Here is a 21,829-nt window from a genome sequence, read left to right on the forward strand (position 1 = left end):
ATAAACTGAAAATGCTTCACTTGAGTTGTTGCTCTAGGGTGTGTCTGGAGAGGAGGGGTCAGTGCATGGGGACTCTGGGGAGAGACCATCGTCCAAGCCCACTTTCACTGCAGCAGCTTTGGGCCCAGGTGAGAAGCACCTCTGCTTGGCTGCTGCAGCTCCAGCAGGTACACCCAGAGGAGCGGCGTGTGTCTCTTGCCTGGGGCAGGGCCGGGGTCATCGGTCCTCTGCACTGCCCAGCCGGAGAGGAATGCAGCAAATGTGCACTTTCTCCTCACTCCCTGTTAAGGAAAGATTTAACTCTCTCTCACCCTCACAGGTGTGGTGTTGGGTTCGACTCTAGGATCCCACAGAATTTCAAGTTCGGAGTCCAATCCACAAGTATCCTTTATTGAGGTACAGAATTACAGCTCAAGCTGGGTGCCTCTGGAGATGGACCCCGCCTCCCAGAAATCGCTGGCAATTATACCCTTTACAGTTCGTAACACGGCCCATACCCCTGTCCAAAGTCCAATCCCCTAATTTGAGTAGGGGTCTTTACTCTTCCCCATTGGATGGTCCCGTTGCTAAGGGGACAGTCCGTTGCTGGGTGTTTGATCTTCTTCAGGAGGCGGTTATCTCAGCTCCTTACATTCTTTTTATCTCCCGTTTTGCAAACTTCTAATTAGCACGATATCGGGCAATTTTCACCGGTTCTGCAGCTGTTGTTTTCAGCATTTCTCTCCGGTCAGCTTGACCTGGGCCTAAGGCTTCAGCTTCTTTAGCTACTAGTGCTAAGCTAAGAGAATAAACTCTTTAAAACATGCATATAAAATGACGTATAAATGATTTTCCCATAACAGTCCCCCCTTTGATTTTGTAGGCATCCCTGCCTACCTATATTATAAAGTGCTTTGCATAAGCATTTTACAATAACCTTGCATAGAGCGTGTTCACATATTTTGCAAAAGCTCCTCAATACATGACACAACAGAGCATAATATTATCAGTACAACAAACAGAGGAAGGAGAATCTTAATTAATAAACGAAACAAACCACTGAGCCATGAGGATAAACCCCATCCTGAAAACAGATCTTGCAACCAGTCACCCTCAGGGGTGGTGTAGGCAGCTTGTGCCCTGGCTCGGGCATGGGCCTCTGCCCTTACTACCTTTTCATAGATTTCATAGCTACTATTATTTACATACACACAACATCGGGATCCAACTAGAGCACAGACTCCCCCTTGGGAAGCTCGGAGGTAATCTAAAGCCAACCGGTTTTGGAGGACCATTTGCCTAACTTTTCCCAATTCCTTATCGATGGCCTGGAGGGCTTTGGTTGGAGCATTGGCTACTTTCTCAAAAGCTTCCTCCAGCTTCCAGATTTTCTTCATCGTAAAGGCCATACCCAGACCTGGGGTCGTGACTCCCCAATACCATTTCACATTCGTTATCTCTTGGTAGTTTCAGACTCTGCTACCGGGAGGACGGTCTACTATCCAAATGGCTGGGAAGGCTGCCCCAATATAGCAGGTTCCACTCCAATGTATGGGCAGGGTTTTATATGCCGTTTGGCCACATATGAAATAATGGCCAACCTTAGCTGTTAAGGCTTTACTGCATCGGGGTTTCATCATTTACTGCAAATAGTACCTGAAGATGTTCAGGTTGGCAAGGCCTTTATCTTACACCAAACCTCATTCTGGACAACGCTTATCTCACACCTGCTTTTCCCCACTCGGCCTTCTGTGCCATTGCACGTCCAATAATATTCTCCACCTGAGGTTATGGCTAAACGAACATCTCCTAGGCCATTAAACCCTTTATCAGACCATGTGTTATTTTGGCCCAATTCACCAAACCATGTGCCATTCATCTGAGTGTTATTTAGTGGGACTGGAATCATTGGGACACCTCCCTTTGAATGTACAGGGCTATGAGCACGTATCCAACATCTGTGGTGTTAAATTCTAGGGAAGCTTGGTTCATTAAAACCATAAACGTATTTGAGCCATATAGGCTATAGCTACTAGGTATTAAAAACAAAACTAAACGTAAGTTCAGCAGGATCTGTTTGGCCAGCCCCATTGGACTGTTCTTCAGGGCTTCGTCGCTTTCTTCACCTATCGCTGGCAGGTTTCCTGGGCTACAGTTGGTACCTTAGTCTTGGTTCCTCAGGTTCGTCTGCTTCTGGGCCTGGATTGCCGGTACCAGGTCTGCCGTGCTCCTCTTCAGGACCCGCCTCTGTAGGAGCTGGAACCAGTTTGCAGTGGGAGGTGTGGCTCCAGGTCAGCAGGCCCTTGCACTTCACAGCGGTATGGGTGGTGAAAAGGTCTTGGTGGGGCCCTTCCACCTTGGTTCCAGGGCAGTCTTTCGCTGGTGGACCTTTACACAGACCCAATCTCCTGGTTGCAGCTTATGGCACGGTTCAATCGGGGCCTCCAGGAAAGCGTCCTTGACCTGTGAATGACAGGACTGCACACACCTCATCAGTTTCTGACAGTACTTAACTATGCTTGCTTTGATAAGTGTGGTATTGGCCTGGTCAATCTTCGGGCTGCTCAGCTGTTTCTTTGGGCAGCCACACACAATCCCATAGGGACTAAGTCCAGTGAAGTGAGTACCTCTATTACTGGAGATCACAAGGGGTATTTTCCAGGATGGGATAAAGTGATTTAGAAGATTTTTAGCCACTGTGATGGCATCAGCTTTCCTACATGGAGAAGCTTTTACCCATCCCGAGAACAAACAAACAATAACCAGCACATAGTCAAAAGATTTACATTTGGGTAGTTGAGTGGAGTTCATTTATAAATTTAGGAACAGTCCTAAAAGGCGGAGATCTGGTTGCCAGAACTGTCTTTACAGGTTTGCCCATGTTATAGGCTTGGCAGACAGGGCAAGCCAGACAGTTGTTTGGGCCACTTAGGAGAATTTGGAAGCAAACCAATTTGTTTGAACAGCAGTAATCATAAACAGTGAAGTGGCCCAAGAGGGGAAAGGTCTACAGCTTTAGCTGCTGTGTCAGCCAAGGCATTTAATAAGGCAGCAATATACAGACCATTTTGTTTTAATGAGCCCATGTATATTTTAACTTACCAACATAGACAATTTGATAATGCTATGAATAAGATAAGCACAAACATAAAATGTAAAACCACATTCTTCATTTTAAAAGGAGATGCACGATGTTTAGGTTGTTCTTCAGTAACTACCCGCTTTTCTCTGTTTCTGAAAGACAAAAGGATACTTTTCTACCGCCTATGGGAGCGGCAGATTACATTTTAGAATACTCCATTGGCACACATGCTCAGTCCCTTCTAAACTCTGCAAGCTACTCACTCTGAATGTTCTTCAGACACTTCAGCATTAAGGGCTTACTCACTTTCTCACTTACTCTTTTCCCTCAAATCACATGCTTGCTCCCTTAAAATTGAAAACTTTGGTAGTTTAGATTTCACCCTTTGAAGATGTTATTACAGGGATCTGACTTCCCCTTTGACTTTTATTACTTCCCTTTATTAAAGGACAGTTATATACATTGCACCTTATTACAGGATCACTCATGTTAAGTACATACCTTCTTCTTTTTTTTTTTTTTTTTTAAAAACTGTCCAAATTTGGGCTATTGAAGGGGCTCTGGGCCTTCATGAGTCCCCTTCCTTTTGTAAATCTTGGATTTATAATGCTGAGAGCTATTGGCAGATTGGTATTAAACCCTTCTGCTAACTTGTATATTTGGTTTACCAGACTCTGCAGATCTCTGTGGTTCTGCTGGGCATAACGCTTAGCAGGAGATTTCAAATACATCTCATCCATTATTTCTATATATTAATGTTACCGCTATAATTTACTTAACTGTACAACATAAGGGAAAATTTTAACTTTGATCTTATTTAGGTTTTACACAACTTTTGTTCTCTGATATTGGAAGGTGTCCACATCGGAAGGCGTCCCCTCCTTATGGATACACCAGCAAGATAGACAAAACTACCCCAGACTGGTCAAAAGCAAATAAGCTTCAAACACAAATGGATGAGAAATGCAGATTAATACAGATTCTAATTGCCAGACACTTCACAGTACAAAACCGAAACAGCCCTTTGTCGCTGCAAGGGCACGTTATCAGATTTTAACACAAACACGTGTTAGCAAAACAATTAATTTAAACAAAACTCCATGACGGATACACACATACTGCAACATAAATGCTTGCATGACTCCACTCTGTACCACAGAGAGTTAAACTAACAGCTTTCAGAGTTGGGCAGTTTCTTCAAGGTCTCATAAGCTGGGCTTTTATCCAAGAAGCTGTTTCTCACAGCCCAGATGCAACTGCTGTGATATTCCTTACTCCCAGTAACTTGTGTTTCAGAAATTTTTGCTGCCTTTTGGTTCCAATGCCCTCTGGAGAGAAATCATTTTTTTTTTCACAAAATATTCCTCGAATTACCTGCACAACCTTCTTTGGATTATCTCAGAGCCTGGGAAGCTGTTGGCTCCAAGTAATCAGATCCTGAGGTCTCCAAGGTTTGTTAATGCTAGTTATCAACACCCTCCATTGCCTCTGTTCCCCTCCCTCCCTAGCAGGCTTCAGTCCTAAGGGGACCTGAGGTAAGGGAGCCCGGAAGACAACTGTGGGGAGGGAAGGAGGCGAAGAAGAAAGAACAGCAGAAGCGGGAGCATAGGGTGGAGCGGATTCCACAAGCGCAGACGCAGCAGCAGAGCTCTGTAAGGCCTTTAAGTAATTTTTCCCAGGCTTCTCTTTTTGCCTAGCAAATGCCCAATTATCCCACACATACCAACAATCCATTTGTGTGGGGAACCTGTTTTCCAATTGTTGACGTAAAAAAAAAAAAGTTAACTCCTGTAAATCAAAAGTCCCTTCACTTGGCCACCTCTCTGCCGGCTTACCGCCTGCGGTTAAGAGAGGCCAGTCCTCCTGACACAGCTGCATCAATTTCCCTTCTCCTAGTCTCGTGGTACCATCCATTTTCCTCCAATTTTCCAGCACTTCGGCTAAGGGCGTCCCCTTCTCGATGCCGAAAGCGCTACCCATCCTGCATTCCCTACAGGTGCGCCTTACGCGGATCAGGCTGTGCCCCAGGTGCGCCTTACGCGGATCAGGCTGTGCCCCAGATGTGCCTTACGCGGATCAGGCTGCGCCCCAGGTGCGCCTTACGCGGATCAGGCTGCGCCCCAGGTGCGCCTTAGGCGGATCAGGCTGCGCCCCAGGTGCGCCTTACGCGGATCAGGCTGCGCCCCAGATGCGCCTTACGCGGATCAGGCTGTGCCCCAGATGCGCCTTACGCGGATCAGGCTGCGCCCCAGATGCGCCTTACGCGGATCAGGCTGTGCTCCAGATGCGCCTTGTGCTGATCAGGCTGCGCACCTCCCCTTAGTGCACTAGATACCAGAATTTAGAATTTAGCAAGTGGGAATTTAAGACTCACCCTTCGGTGCCTCCCACTGCCAAAGATCCCCGGTGAACTCACCCGTTGGCGCCAAGTGGAAGTTTGGAGACGAGAGGCTCCGAGACGGTCGCCTGGAGTCCCATCTGGGTTGCCAAACTGTTAAGGAAAAGAGGTAACTCTCCCCCTCACCCACGCAGGTGTCGGGTCCAACTCTAGGATCCCACAGAGTTCCGAGTTCAGAATCCAATCCACACATAACCTTTACTGAGGTACAGAATCACAGCTCGAGCTGGGTGCCTCCGGAGAGGGACCCGCCTCCCAAAATTCACTGGCAATTATACCCTTTACAGTTCATAACACCGCCCCTTCCCCTGTCCAAAGTCCAATCCCCTAATGTGAGTAGGGGTCTTCACTACTCCTCATTGGATGGTTCCGTTGCTAAGCGGACAGTCTGTTGCTGGGTGTTTGATCTTCTTTAGGAGGCGGTTATCTCGGCTCCCTATGTTCTTTTATCTCTACTTCGCAAACTCCCAATTAGTACAATACCAGCCAGTTTTCACTGGTTCTGCAGCTGCTGTTTTCAGCATTCTTCTCAGGCCAGCTTGACCTTGGGCCTAAGGCTTCAGCTACTTTAGCTACTAGTGCTAAGCTAGAAGAACAAACTCTTTAAAACGTGCCTATAAAATGACCTATAAATGATTTTCCCATAACAGGAGGGTCAGGCTGGCTTGATCATCCACACCACCACTCGCTCCCCTGTCGCTGAGCCCCCCCTGCCTGCAGCACCCCCTCGCCCAGCCTGCTCCCAACACCCCCTGCCCACAGACCCCTAACTCCCCCTCTCCCCCGGTAAGTTAAGGAGTTACTGCTGCTGCAGCCTGGAAGAGCCACCACCTCCTCCACGAGAGCCACCAGTACCTCCAGCTGCACGTGGCAAAGTGGCTCCTGCCGCGTGTCAGGGCAGCTGTGGCTGTCTGCTGCAAAGCAGCTCCGGCTGCGTGGCAGGGCACCCACAGCCCTGCACCCAGTCACGCTCCACAGCTTCCCCCTGCACCCTCTGGTCTACTCCTAACATTTCCTTTGCCCACAGCTCACCCCCGCACCTTCCAGCCCAGCCTGCTCCCAACACCCACCCCACCTGGCTCCCCAAAAACCCCCAGCCTGCCACACCCCCCCCCCCAGGTACTGCTGGAACCTCCTTCACTGGAGCCCCCAACTAGCAAGTGGAATTTTAATGAAAAGAGCAGAAATGCCCCATGGTGAACATAAAAGCTCAGCAGCTGAAAGGTGATTTTCAGAACAAGCCAGGACCACCCAGCACCTTTAATCCCTCTCCTGGTTTTGCTCAGGGGCAGCCCCACAGACAGGGGTGGCAAAGGAGGCAGGTGGCCCAGGGCCCGGCATTTTGGTGGTGGCAGCGGTAGCAGTGGCTGGAGTTCTGGGCCCCTTTTCAGAGATGTGCACTATGGAGAACACACACATTGGCGAACAAAAGGAAGCAGCAAGGCAGAGCCCAGCGTGGGGAGAGCTCAGTGGTTTGAGCATTGGCCTGCTACAACCAGAGTTGTGAACCCAGTTCTTGAGGGGCCATTTGGGGATCTGGGACAAATAATTAAAAAAAAAAAAAAAAAAGCCCGTCAGGGATTGTTTGGCCCTGAGGGCAGGGACTGGACTCAGTGACATCCTGAGGTCCCTTCTGGCTCTGCGAGATGTGCAGCTCCATAGATTGTATTCTAGGACCTTAAAAACTAACATCTCTTTCTGCAGAAGTGTTCATGGATGAAAACCAGTGTGTCAGCTGCATGGAGTAGAAAGAGAAACTCAAGTGGGAGGTCGTTGGACTGCGACATTCGGAGGACTTTAAAAAACCAATAGTGAAATCCTCTCTCACCCAATCTAGGCGTCTGCTGCCACAGGATGACGTGAGAGCCACAGGTGTAACTGGCTTCAAAGAAGGGCTCAGTAGCTCATTGAGGATAGGAGCAGCAATGGCTATGAGCCAAGCTGGCCAGGACACAACCTCTTGCTCTGGCTGTCCCTAAACCCCCACCAGCCAGAAGCTTGGACTGCAGGAAACGGGTAGGGGGAAGTTGCCCTGTTCTCTTCATTCCCTGTGACCCCGGGTGGCTGTTTGTATGAGAGCTGAGGTCAGTTTCTGGCTCAGCACCAGGCTTCCTGTGTGACCGTGGCACCGCTCTCACTTCACTCTGTGCTGCTCTTCAGCTTCTTTCAATATGAAGCGGCTGAACAAGGGCGAGTGCAGAATCCCGCACTTCCCTGGGGTTCGTCCAGCCCAGCACCACTGGCTGGGGACCGCCTGGCGAAGGGAGAGGGCTGCAGAAAAGGCCCTGGGGATCACAGCAGCTGAGAGCTGCATGTGCAGCAAGAAGGCTCAGGGCGTGTGGGATTACGCTGGGCAGGGCACTGACAGCAGAGCCAGGGAAGGGATTATTTCTTCATTCCGCACCAGCCAGGGCACAGCTGGAGCTCTGCATCCGGTCACCCTAGTGCGCAAATTCACAGCGCGAGAATATCTGCATCTGATTGTCAGACACACCCAGCAAGTGGCACTAACACTCACCCCTCGTTTAACAAGTGCTTCACTTACCAGTACTCACTAACACGAGGGACACACACTTACCACTGTTCATTGTGCGAGTGGACTTCCCCACCCATACAAGCCAGCCCCCGGGTCCCTGGTGTCAGGGATTTTTCATCCCTCAGGCATAATCGTCCCCGTGGGCCAGGGGAAACGAGCCTTGGGCCTTTAATATCATTACGGGGCAGGTAGACTCTAAAAGGTACATAGGCTGCCAGTTAGCAGCCCTCTGTAACGGTCACTCTGTGTCAGTTGGTTTTACCGGTAACCTGAACTCACAAACATTTCAAAAATCATAGATTTGAAATCCAGGCTCCTCATTGGATACAGGTGAGGCAGCTTCGAGAGGAGGACCTGTTTGAAAGCAGGACCTTCAGAACGTCTGTATGTAAATAGACTCATGAATAATGTATGAGATCAGGGAATATAAGGCAGCGCCGCACAGCGTTCGGGGCCCTTGGTGCAGAGCTGCCTCTGAGGCGAAGACTTTTTGAAGATCCCCTGAAGCAATTCCACATCCGCCCAGCAGGGTCCGCCCTGCTGAGGCACTCGCTGAATCACTCACACTGAGAGAGCAAAGGCAGCAGCTCTGAGGTAAATTGGGCGGGAGACGAACTGGCCTCACCCTTAGGGTGCGGTACTGCGCTCTCGCCCCTTAGCACCCAGAGCCTGTCATCCCTGCGGCACCCCCGACCCTGCCGCCGACAAGCGGCTCAAAGGCGGATTTGGTGTGTGTCGAACTGGCCTCACCCTTAGGGTGCGGTACTGCGCTCTCGCCCCTTAGCACCCAGAGCCTGTCATCGCTGCGGCACCCCCGACCCCGCCGCCGACAAGCGGCTCAAAGGCGGATTTGGTGTGTGTCGAACTGGCCTCACCCTTAGGGTGCGGTACTGCGCTCTCGCCCCTTAGCACCCAGAGCCTGTCATCGCTGCGGCACCCCCGACCCCGCCGCCGACAAGCGGCTCAAAGGCGGATTTGGTGTGTGTCGAACTGGCCTCACCCTTAGGGTGCGGTACTGCGCTCTCGCCCCTTAGCACCCAGAGCCTGTCATCGCTGCGGCACCCCCGACCTCGCCGCCGACAAGCGGCTCAAAGGCGGATTTGGTGTGTGTCGAACTGGCCTCACCCTTAGGGTGCGGTATTGCGCTCTCGCCCCTTAGCACCCAGAGCCTGTCATCGCTGCGGCACCCCCGACCTCGCCGCCGACAAGCGGCTCAAAGGCGGATTTGGTGTGTGTCGAACTGGCCTCACCCTTAGGGTGCGGTACTGCGCTCTCGCCCCTTAGCACCCAGAGCCTGTCATCGCTGCGGCACCCCCGACCTCGCCGCCGACAAGTGGCTCAAAGGCGGATTTGGTGTGTGTCGAACTGGCCTCACCCTTAGGGTGCGGTACTGCGCTCTCGCCCCTTAGCACCCAGAGCCTGTCATCGCTGCGGCACCCCCGACCCCGCCGCCGACAAGCGGCTCAAAGGCGGATTGGGTGTGTGTCGAACTGGCCTCACCCTTAGGGTGCGGTACTGCGCTCTCGCCCCTCAGCACCCAGAGCCTGTCATCACTGCGGCACCCCCGACCCCGCCGCCGACAAGCGGCTCAAAGGCGGATTGGGTGTGTGTCGAACTGGCCTCACCCTTAGGGTGCGGTACTGCGCTCTCGCCCCTTAGCACCCAGAGCCTGTCATCGCTGCGGCACCCCCGACCTCGCCGCCGACAAGCGGCTCAAAGGCGGATTTGGTGTGTGTCGAACTGGCCTCACCCTTAGGGTGCGGTACTGCGCTCTCGCCCCTTAGCACCCAGAGCCTGTCATCGCTGCGGCACCCCCGACCCCGCCGCTGACAAGCGGCTCAAAGGCGGATTGGGTGTGTGTCGAACTGGCCTCACCCTTAGGGTGCGGTACTGCGCTCTCGCCCCTCAGCACCCAGAGCCTGTCATCACTGCGGCACCCCCGACCCCGCCGCCGACAAGCGGCTCAAAGGCGGATTGGGTGTGTGTCGAACTGGCCTCACCCTTAGGGTGCGGTACTGCGCTCTCGCCCCTTAGCACCCAGAGCCTGTCATCGCTGCGGCACCCCCGACCCCGCCGCCGACAAGCGGCTCAAAGGCGGATTTGGTGTGTGTCGAACTGGCTTCTCCCTTAGGGTGCGGTACTGCGCTCTCGCCCCTTAGCACCCAGAGCCTGTCATCCCTGCGGTACCCCCGACCCCGCCGCCGACAAGCGGCTCAAAGGCGGATTTGGTGTGTGTCGAACTGGCCTCACCCTTAGGGTGCGGTACTGCGCTCTCGCCCCTTAGCACCCAGAGCCTGTCATCGCTGCGGCACCCCCGACCTCGCCGCCGACAAGCGGCTCAAAGGCGGATTTGGTGTGTGTCGAACTGGCCTCACCCTTAGGGTGCGGTACTGCGCTCTCGCCCCTTAGCACCCAGAGCCTGTCATCGCTGCGGCACCCCCGACCTCGCCGCCGACAAGCGGCTCAAAGGCGGATTTGGTGTGTGTCGAACTGGCCTCATCCTTAGGGTGCGGTACTGCGCTCTCGCCCCTTAGCACCCAGAGCCTGTCATCGCTGCAGCACCCCCGACCTCGCCGCCAACAAGCGGCTCAAAGGCGGATTTGGTGTGTGTCGAACTGGCCTCACCCTTAGGGTGCGGTACTGCGCTCTCGCCCCTTAGCACCCAGAGCCTGTCATCGCTGCGGCACCCCCAACCTCGCCGCCGACAAGCGGCTCAAAGGCGGATTTGGTGTGTGTCGAACTGGCTTCTCCCTGAGGGTGGAGAACTGCGCACACATCAGTTGAAGCCTCGAGCCTGCCACCTTCGCAGCACCTACGCTCTCGCTGCTCGTCGCTGTGATTCTTCTTCACCGGACGGGACCAACGCACTCGACTAGACTACGGGACTGGACCCTTACACCTGATTGGACACGTAAAACCCCCTCTACGCCCTGAGACACTAACTCTAAACCCTAATACTCCATCAAGTAATTCGGGCTGTGTAGGGGAACTTAACAGAGCAAATAGGGGTAAAAAAAAAAAACTACTTTAGCTTCCCTAGCTCGGAGAAAAACTCACTTCAAACCTCATTAAGTCTCTTTGCCGTTTTGTTTGACAAGGGAAGTCTCTCATAAACTCCTTCCATGGAATTCTTGTTAATATTTAGCGTAAGTGTTTAGATCATATATTTTTATACGTTAGTTGTTCATGAATAGTTATACAAGTTTAGTTCATCTGCAGTGTTTGTTCGTTTATATGTTGCTGTGTTTTGGTTAATAAATACAGACATTACATAGTTTATTTTTCCTCTCCTTGTCTCACCCTTGCTTTTAACGAGCGAGCCAGCTCCTGACCTACCGGGAATTAGCTTCTCCCCAGCCTCTCCCCTCTAGTACAACACTGGTCTCTAGGCCCCCTGCCGGAGGTGGGTGGGATTGGCCTGCTGAGGAGCGGAGCGGCCTTTGTCTGTCGGCGGGCTTCTGCCGTCTCTTCTTTGCCCTCGTCTGAGGCCCCGTGGGGATCCGAACAGGACGCTGGTGCGGGGTCAGCGGGGGGTCCATTGCCCGTGATTCTGCCCGCACTGACACCTGGCTGGGGTTAGGGGAGACCCACAGCCCTGCAGTTGGAGCTGAGCCGGCTGCAAGGTCCCTGACTGGGGCTGGGGAGCCCCACAGCCCGGGGCTGGAGCTGATTGCTTGGGCGAAAACTCACTGGTTCCTGGCAGGAGCTACTGTTAGGGCCCCGGGCTGGGGAGCAGTGGAGTGGGTGGTCCTGCATCCCCCTCCCCCACCCTGAGAGAAGTAGCCCCTCGCCTCTCCCAGCCCACACTGCTTTGGTTGTGTGTCTGTTACCGCACCTGTGCCAGGGCAAACCACCGGTGCACTGGCTGTTCTGCTCAGCCCTGCTAAAAGGCAGCTGGGCCTTGCTGACTGCTCAGGGCAGGGCTCCTACGCTGTATTGCTTGGTTTAGGGGACTCCCCCAGGCAGCGACCACGTCAGCACATCTGCACGTCAGCCGACATTGACAACAGTGAGTGTTGCCAAAGCAAAGAGAGGAAGGAACAGAGCAATGATCACTGCCGCTGCCGTACCCGGGCGCAAAGGCGACGACAAACACTGCACAGACAGAGGCAGAGGAACCAGCAACGTTTGCTCATCTCATTTGTACAGGAAGTTTTGCATCGTTTTACTTGCCCAGGTGCCTTTTTAATTCCATCTGTTCCCATGGGGATCCGCTCTAGAGTCTCTGAGAGGGAGTGTCTGTCTGTCTGTCTGGGTCTGGGCTTGTCCATTGGTCGAGAACTCCTAAATGGTAAGAACCAGGACCACCCACTCTGGTCTGCAGCTTTCTCTTCTTGTAACTTAGAGCCAGGCTGGGGTGTGGGTGTGCCAGGGATTGGATGGGCTGCACCGGGATGGCTTCTCAGGGCCCACACAGAAAAGAGACGACCACCACATGAGAAAGGGGTTGGCTGGGGATAACCCCTCTCCCCCACCCAGGACTATCCCAGCCATGAGCATCCCACCCCCAGGTGCCCTTGGGAACAGCTGCAGCTCCCTCCCCCCTAAGTTCATACAGGGACAGAGCTGGCTGTTCCCCTCCATCAGGGAGCGAGGAGAAAGTGCACATTTGCTGCATTCCTCTCCGGCTGGGCAGTGCAGAGGACCGACGACCCTGGCCCTGCCGCAGGCGAGGGACATACGCCGCTCCCCTGGGTGTACCTGCTGGAGCTGCAGCAGCCAAGCAGAGGTGCTTCTCACCTGGGCCCAAAGCTGCTGCGGTGAAAGGGGGCTAGGACAATGGTCTCTCCCCAGAGTCCCCATGCACTGACCCCTCCTCTCCAGACACACCCGACAGCAACAACTCAAGTGAAGCATTTTCACTTTATTTAATTAAAAAAAAAGACACCAAAAATTAATCAAGTTCAGGTCCTGAACAAACTCCAGTGTGTCTAGTTCTTTTATAAAGGAGCAGGAGTTAATGTAGGGAACAAGTGGACTTTATTTTAGTTACTTGACTGGCTCCGTAACACCACACCCTTGAGGAATGAGAAGCCGTGTGGTAGTTCATGGGGTTCTCACTGACTTTTTGCCTGGTGGCCCAGCTTCAAAAATAGCAACAAAGAGAGAGCTATGGGATTTCTCTCCTGTGTGAATTCTCTGATGATCAATAATGTCCGAGCAGCCACTGAAGGTTACCCACGTGAGTGCAGTCAGCGGGTTATTCTCTTGTGTGAACTCTCTGACGATTGACAATGTGCGAGTGTTCCCAGACAGACAAAACAGCTGAAAGGTTCCTCTGATCGGTTAGATTTTAGTGCTGAAAAAAGCTTTTCCCACAGTCAGATCAGCTGAAAGGTTTCTCTCCAAAGTGGGTTCTCTGATGATGACTAAGACTGGAGCGCTGAAGAAAGCTTTTCCCACAGTTGGAGCAGGTGAAGGGTTTCTCTCCTGTGTGGGTTCTCTGATGTACAACAAGCAGGGAACGCCGACTGAAGCTTTTCTGGCAGTAAGAGCAGTCAAAGGGTCTCTCTCCTGTGTGGATTCTCCTATGTAAAACAAGGCATGACCTCTGTCTGAACCTTTTCCCACAGTCAGGGCAGCTATAAGGTCTCTCTCCCATGTGGATTCTGTAGTGACTTCTAAGAGTTGAGGAGCATGAGAAGCTTTTCCCACAGTAAGAGCAGTGGAAGGGTTTCTCTCCAGTGTGGGTTCTCTGATGATCAATAAGACCTAAGCGCAGCTGGAAACTTCTCCCGCAGTCAGGGCAGCTATAAGGTCTCTCTCCTGTGTGGATTTTGCAATGACTTCGAAGACTTGACAAGTGTGAGAAGCTTTTCCCACAGTCAGAGCAGTTGAAGGGTTTCTCTCCTGTGTGGGATCCCCTATGCGTAACAAGGTTTGACCTATTTCTGAACCTTTTCCCACAGTCAGGGCAGTTATAGGGTGTCTCTCCTGTGTGGATTCTGCAATGACTTGTAAGTTTTGAAAGCCGCACGAAGCTTTTGCCACAGTCAGAGCAGCGGAAGGGTTTGTCCCCGGTGTGGGTTTTCTGATGATCAACCAGATATGAGCGTTGACTGAAGCTTTTCCCGCAGTCAGAGCAGAGAAAGGGTTTTCCCCGGGTGTGGATTCTCATATGTTTATCAAGGCCGGAAACGTCATGGAACCATCTACCGCACTCAGAGCAGTTGAAGGGTTTATCTTCTCTGTGAATACTCTGATGTTTAACGAGGTTTTCACTCCTTCTGAAGCTTTTCCCACAGGCAGTGCAGTGATAGGGTTTCTCTCCACTGTGAATTACCTGATGAGCGAGAAGGTGCGAGTGTCGCCGAAAGCTTTTCCCACACTCAGAGCAGTTGAAGGGTTTCTCTCCTGTGTGAATTCTCCTATGATTAACAAGGTCTGACCTCTGTCTAAACCTTTTCCCACAGTCAGAGCAGCTATAAGGTCTCTCTCCTGTGTGGATTCTGCAATGACTTTTAAGACTTGAGGAGCATGAGAAGCTTTTCCCACACTCAGAGCAGTGGAAGGGTTTCTCTCCTGTGTGGGTTCTCTGGTGATCAATAAGACCTGAGCGCAGCTGGAAGCTTCTCCCACAGTCAGGGCAGATATTGGGCTTCTCTCCTGTGCGGATGGTACAATGACTGTTAAGACTGAAGCTTTTCCCACAGGTTTTCTGTTGTTCGCTCTCTTTAGTGTTTCTCACACCTCTGCTTCCATGGCTGGAGTTATCCTGCCCCTCCCCTGCATGGTTTCCCTGCTGCCTTTCTGGGCTACGCTGACTCTCACAGGTCTCTCTGTGCTCAGGACTCGGAGAAACACGACCTTCAGAGCTTCCCAGGAACATCCCACAGGAGGCCACTTGCTCTGGTTCTTCCAGCTGAAGATTCTCCTCGTTGTTCTTGAGCAGCATCACCTCACCTGCTGGGACACAGAGAGAACCAGACAGTGTCACTCTCTGTGCTGAGCTGAAAGGAAAACTCTGAAAGGGAACAGAAAAGGGGGAACGCAGCCAACAGCTGATGGAAAGATTGAAATAACATGAACTGAGCTGCTCCTCCTTCCTCACAACCCTTCCCCAGAGGAGGGACCCCAGCCCTGCCCCCACCCTCTGGCTAAGGCTGATGACAGGCTGAAGGGTCAGTCCATCTGGATGAAAAGGCCCAAGTGACATGTAGGAGGACACGGAAATCGGTTTCTGAGTCTCTTTAGCTCACTGCTCACCTGTGTGGGGGTCGCTGACGATCTCCCCTTTCCCAGCGCCCTGGAGATCTGGGACCCCCAGCTCCTCCCCTCGCTCCACCCAGGAGATCACATCAGCTTCAGGAACTGGAAATCCTGCCTGGGGAGCAATTAACCAAGTGCTGATCTTGTTCAGGAAGGCCCAGGCCATTACTTCTTCCAGCCCCAGGATCTGAGCCGCCCACCCAGAGAGGCTCCTTCCCCACCTGGCACAGGCCGGGCTCTGGATGGTACAATATCCCATGTCACACTCACCTGGGGTACAGGTGCCTCACCCCTGCCTCGGGAATGGCCCAGCTCATTCCTGGGGGAGCCGAGTGCTCTGCTGCACTTGCTAGGGTACAAATCAGCCTCCCTCTTGACCTGCTCCCCCACCCTCCCCATCCCAAGGCAGGACAGGACCACTCAGCTCAAACAAGTCACTCGATTTGGGGTTGTTTTTGTGGATAAAACTAACACAGCTACGCCCAAGGCCTGGCACCAGGCAGGCACTGAACTTAGCCACATGGAGTGGGAACCCATCATACCCATGAAAAAACCTGCACAGATACAGACACCATCTTCCTCGCCAAGTGCAAATGGATGGACGTCCCATCCAACGGGCTGAAGGTGAAACACTCACTGCAATGGACACACTGCAGGGACTGTGTCGAGAGATTGGTCACACACTCCCACAGACATGAGGAACCACCTGTTCAGCTTCCTGTGCAGCAAACAGGGAAACATCACAAGGAGCTCTCAACTCTGGAGCTTCTCCTTAAAACCAGCCTCCCACACAAACGTCCACGTGGCTGGACTTTACTGAAAGGCGACAGGAGAGTCAACGCCCACTGCTCTTCTCTACAGGACTGTAAACTCTCTCACCTCCTACTTGCCGCATGGGGCCACAGTAGTGGTACCCGTAACTCACCCAGCCATATTGTCAATCTATCCAACCACACACACAGCCTGGCAGAGGAGTCTGTCCTACCTCAGGGACTCTCTTTGTGCCCCACCACCCCCACAAACATGACACAGTTCTGTGGGGATCTGGAACCCTGCCCCAGTTTTGCCAGGAATACTTTCAACAAGACTCTGAACAGCCCTACAGGCACCGTCACACCTAGAGTAGAAGAAGAATAATTCTGCATGGAATCCTTCCTGGCAATCAAAACGACAGACTGGATCGATACCTAGAGCGCTTCCGCTTCTGTGCACAGGCAGAAATTGTGGCAAAGTGACATCGCTTGTCCCAGGACCTCAGCCGTGCGGAATGCAATGTCACCCACAGCCTCAGAAACAGCTCTGGCATTGTCATCCAAGAGGCTGGCAAAGGAGCTGCTGTTGTCATCATGAATAGGTCAGACCATGAAAAGGAGACTCCCAGGCAGCTCTCCAATACCACCTTCTACAGGCTACTGTCCTCTGATCCCACTGAGCAGCACGCACAGAAACTGCACCGTCTGCTCAAGACACTCCTGACAAAAGCACAGGAACAGATCTGCACAGACACATCCCTAGACCCCCAAGACTCATAAATCTAGACATTCTGGAGGCACCATCAGTTCAGGCATTGGCACTCTCATTGCAGCCTTGTCCAGCTGTGGGGACTCTCGACTCAAGCCGTATGTTACCAGCACTCCGAGCTATCTCTGAAACACCACTGACTTCCTCAGGAAACTGCTATGCACTGGTGATCTTCCTGAAACCACCATGCTGGCCTCCATGGATGTCGCGATCCCTAATACAAAAAAACCCACGTGAAGATGGACTTCAAGCCGTTTGGAACAGTATCCCTGATGATGCCACAGCACAAGTGGTGGTGGAGCTTTGTGACTTTGTCCTCACCCACAAGTACTTCAGATTTGAGGACAATTTATACCTTCAACTCAGTGGCACTGCAATGGGCACCCGCCTGGCCCCACACTGTGCCAACATGTTTATGGCTGACCTGGAACGTCCTCAGCTCTCCACCCCTGGCGTCCCTCCTCCACTTGAGCTACACTGATGACATCATCACCATCATCATCTGGACCCACGAGAAAGAGGCTCTTGAAGAGTTCACAGTGATTTCAACAGTTTCCACACCACCATCAACCTCAGCCTGGAACGGTCCACACAAGAGATCCACTTCCTGGACACTCCTGTGCACATAAGTGATGGTCAGATAAACACAACCCTACACCAGAAACCCAAGGACCGCTGTGCTACCTCCATGCCTCCAGCTCCCATCCAGGGCACAGCACACGATCCATTGTTTACAGCCAAGCACTAAAGGTACAACCACATTTGCTCCAATCCCTCAGACAGAGACAAACACCTTCAAGACCTTTACCAGGCTCTCCCGAAACTACAATACCCACCTAAGGAAGTGAAGAAACAGATTGACAGAGCCAGACGTGTACCCAGAAGTCACCTGCTACAAGACAGGCCCAGCAAAGAAAACAACTGAACACCACTGGCCATGAGCTGCAGCCCCCAGCTAAAGCCTCTCTCATGCAACATCCGTGACCTACAACCCATCCTGTACAATGATCCCTCACTCTCAAAGACCTTGGGAGGCAGGGCCTGTTCTTGCCTGCGGCCAGCCTGCCAACCTTAAACAAATTCTCACCTGCAAGTATAGACCACAACACTGTAAATCACAAACCAAACCTTTCGACAAACCTCAGCGCCAACTCTACCCACCAATGACACCACCACACTTGTCCCCTGACACTGGGGACAGGGGCAGGGAGGGACCCTGAACCAAACCCAACCCAGCATGTGACACCCCCGGGGACAGGACTCCTCACCCAGCCAGCGCACAGTCTGGTAATTCTCCTGCATCACCTCCCTGTAGAGGGCTCTCTGCCCCGGGGCCAACAGCCCCCATTCCTCCTCAGAGAAACACACAGACACATCCTCCAAGGTCACCGGCTCCGCCACCACCGCCATCTCCTTGCTCTGTCTCTGCAGGGCCGGGGCTGCTCTGGAGCCAGACATGGGGGCTCTGCACCTGGTAGGGGAAAAGGGCAACGGAGACACTTCAGACCGGGCTGGAAGCCGCTCCGCATCCCCCGGCTCCCCACACGCGCTCCCTGGGGCACACGTGCTGCACACGCACATTTGGGGAAACTCTCGAGTCTCACAGAACCACCTCGCACAAGTCAGATCCCAAATCCGTCCTCGTTTCTCTCCGGACGCGGCCTGAGCCCCAGCACTGCTGCGCACTGGAGTGTGTCCCACGGACACGTCACGTGGTTAGTGACACACCACGGGGACAAGCCCGGAGGAAGGGAGCAGCTGAAGGGACAATGAGGGTCACTGAACTGCACCGCGGGGGAGCACCGGCACCGTGCGACGAGCGCCCGGCCCCACTGGGGAACCGGGGGTGGGGGACACAAGCCCACCCAGAGCTCTCGGATCCCCTGCGGGGGGGGTGCAATGGACTCAGGGCCCCAAATCACTGAGGGGGACAAGGGAGAAGAAAACCAGGGGGGTGCAGAGGCCCTGGGGCGAAAACAAGGGAGCTGGGGGAGAACCGAGCACAGAGCCCCCAGCACCCACTGGTCCCTGCGGGGTGCAGAGCCCGCGGGCGCCGCCCAGAGACTCCGCCTGGAGGTGCGAGTGGAGCCAGGAGCGAAAACCGGCCCCGAGTCACAGCCCCCCCCGGCCGCCTCCGCCCCTCCCCTCCCCGGGCGCGCGGGCGGCAGGACGAGGCGGAGCGGCCGGAGAACGGGGCGGCCCGGCCGGGACCAGGGGGAGGCGCTGGCGCGGGCGGGGGGCCCCGCACGAAGCGTCCGAGACACAAGCGGGTGGGGGCGGAGTCACTTCCGGGCCCGGCCGGGTCCCCGCTCACCTGGCGGCGGCTCCCTGCCGGGGAGGGCCCTCGGGGGGTTCCGGGCGGCGACACCGCGTAACCCGGCGGAGCGGCCGCAGGAAACTGGCTCCTAGGAAGTGACGTCGGAGAAGGAGAAGCTGAAGGGGGCAGAGGAAGTGACGCAGGAGGGCGGCGGGGGCGGGCTGCGGTGGGGGCAGATGTTGGGGGCGTTTCTCTCACTCACAGGCTGCGCGGGTAAAACTCTCCGCAGAAGGCGGCTGCCCCCGGCCTGGCTCTGCGCCTGCGCAGCGGGAGACGGATCAGTGGCCGCTCGTAGCTCCAGCCACCCCCCCACCCACCGCGGGCTGCGTCAGGGGCCAGCAACAGCCGGGAAGGGGGAGGGGTCCCTGCATCGAACCTGCCAAGGGCTCGTCCTGTGTAAACCGCCTCTTCCCGCCCCCCGCTCCCATTGACCGAGCTGCCTGTCAGCCCTGCCCCGCCCGCTCCCATTGGCCGAGCTGCCTGTCAGCCCTGTCCCGCCCGCTCCCATTGGCCGAGCTGCCCGGCCCCAGCTCTGCGCCCGGCTCCGCACTGGCCTCCCGCCGCGCATCGCTGTTGCTCTGAGTCATCCCCGCCCTTCACCCCGCCCCGCCCCAGCGCTGCGCGCAGCCTCCCCACAGCCCCAGAGGGGAGCGAGTCTGTGCTGGCCCCGCCCCTCGCCCCGGCCCGGCCCCGCCCCCTCGCCCCGTCTGTCCGGCCCCCAGCGGCTCGTCCCGGCCCGTGTCTGTGGTTTCCCCGCGGGAGTTTGTTCTGTGCCCCACGTGGTCCCCAGGCGGGCAGATCTCCTGGGCTGGGGTCAGTTCCCCTCCGGGCCCCTCCCTCCCTCCCGCCCCCAGCCTGGATTGCCCGTATCAGGGGCGGCTCTTCTCTCCGTCCGCCCGCAGCCGGGGGCGCTGTCACCGGGCACCGCTTGGGGGCGTCTTGTGCCCCGACCCTCGCAGCGGCCCAGCCTTGTACCTGTCCCAGTGCGGAGACCCCCGTGTGTGAAACCCCCTTTTCAGTTCCCAGCCCCTGTCCGTCCCTGACACACACCCGCGTCCTGCAGCGCCGGGAAGAGTCACACGTGTGGGGGGTGCGGCGGCAGGAACGCAACGCTGCTGCAGGCTGGGAGGGGTGTGTCTGCCAGAGCTCATCTGCATGGGAATGCAAAGGGCGCGTGTGTGACACCTGCCAGGCAAAGCCTCGTGGGGAGCGAGTCAGCCCTGAGATCTGCTCCCTTGTAAACACCTCGTTGTGAAACCACAATTTATGCTGACACCCAGTGTGGGAGCTGTGAGACCTCCCCAAGGCTCTGCGTTGTTGTGGGGGACAGGGCAGTCGCCATGGCTGCATCAGACATTGATTACACAGGGCTCCCTGGTTTAAAAACTTGTAAGAAAAAAAGTGGAGGGGTAGTGGTTAAGCCAGCTTGGTGAGTGCTTTGGCCTTATAGCTCTATGTTTGGCTTGCTTAGTTTTTCTCTCCTGTTGAAAAATAGAGTTGGATAATAGAATGTTTGTAAAGCTCTGTATGAACAATACTAGGAGTTCTAACGCAAAAGTTGCAGCTGAGGCCATGTTGAGCTAAAATCAGAGGGTTCTGCCTTTGTGGAGGCCTAAGCAGTGGGGTCGGGAACTGTGGTGGTAGATGATAGGGGGAGGCTGGTAGGAAGCCCCTCAGACGAGGGTGGGTGGCTTGTGGCAGCAAGGGGAGGCTGCAGACAAGTGGACAGCTGGTACTGCCCTGGTAATGAATGTATTTGCGGGCTTTGGGTTCGGGACTGCACTGCAGAAGGTACACCCTGTAACTGTGTGTATGGGGTAAAGGGCCAAGAGCCCCAGCAAGAGACTGGGGTCTACCGCATATGGGGATGGTAGCTGGGTAAAGGGGGTTTGTCTCTTCTTTGCTTAGATATACTGCATCTGTCACTGTAACCTTGGGGTAGGTAATGGTCCTTAAACAAGCCATTTCTATCTCAGACTCTGTGCTTGCGAGGGGGGAGAACCGCCTTCCAGGCAGCCAGCATGGGGGTGAAATTGTCCCAGGCCACTGGGTGGGGGCTCGAGCTGGTTGGTTGTATCCTTGACAGGACAACCCCACAAGAGTTGAACCCGGCCCTTCCGGCAGGCACGTGGCATGAACAGAAGGTTTCCAAATTCTTTTGCTAGTCTTTAAAGTGCTACTTGACTGCTTTTTGTTTTGGTTCTGCAGTCCATCCAGGGTTAACAGCTCGATGGCGTCAGCATGCTGCAGCGAGGGGACAGGCTTCATGCAGATTAGGTGATCGCTTAGGGAGCGAAACAGCCACCACAAAGGCAGCTCGCAGGTCTGGTGGAATAAGTCATTTTAAAGCTGAATTCTCTGGTGGGAGAGGTTTTGCTTTGACCAGCTAGAAAGGAGCTGCAGGATGAAGAGAGCAGGTGTACTTGCCGATCTGTAAAGATCTTGTTGCAATGCTCACGTGTGTTGCATTCGGGTGAGTCGTCATGCCATCGAAAAGTGTCCAGATGGGTGGGCTGTGTAAAATTGTTTGAAAATGGTATCGCTTGTGGGTCTTTTGTGGGCTCAGATCAAGTGTAGTATTAAATACCAGTAACCACTTTTTCCGGGCTGGCAACTTTACCCATTTTGCGGACTGGCACTTCATCCACCGATCGCGCCTTAATTGCGTCCTGGTCAACAGCGCTGTCCGCCACGGGACCCGCGATAAAAGGTGCACGCGTTGCGGATATCCGCTGGAGACTTTTCCCCACGTTCTCTGTGGCTGCATGGTGCATTCGGCGGCTTGGC

At 54.3% G+C, this 21,829-nt stretch overlaps 1 protein-coding gene across 1 annotated transcript in view; it reads right to left on the reverse strand.

The window, feature by feature from the left end:
- Positions 1-12,858: 12,858 nt before the first annotated feature.
- LOC142024609 (uncharacterized) overlaps positions 12,859-21,829 on the reverse strand; it is a 144,907-nt gene continuing 135,936 nt past the window's right edge. The window contains exon 3 of the mRNA XM_075016741.1: positions 12,859-14,480. Within this exon, the coding sequence (XP_074872842.1) occupies positions 13,322-14,480 (1,159 nt within the window). The 3' untranslated portion in view covers positions 12,859-13,321. The remainder of the gene's footprint in view (positions 14,481-21,829) is intronic.

The sequence above is a fragment of the Carettochelys insculpta genome, chromosome 22 (assembly GCF_033958435.1).
Source record: "Carettochelys insculpta isolate YL-2023 chromosome 22, ASM3395843v1, whole genome shotgun sequence".
Classification (NCBI taxonomy): domain Eukaryota; kingdom Metazoa; phylum Chordata; order Testudines; family Carettochelyidae; genus Carettochelys; species Carettochelys insculpta.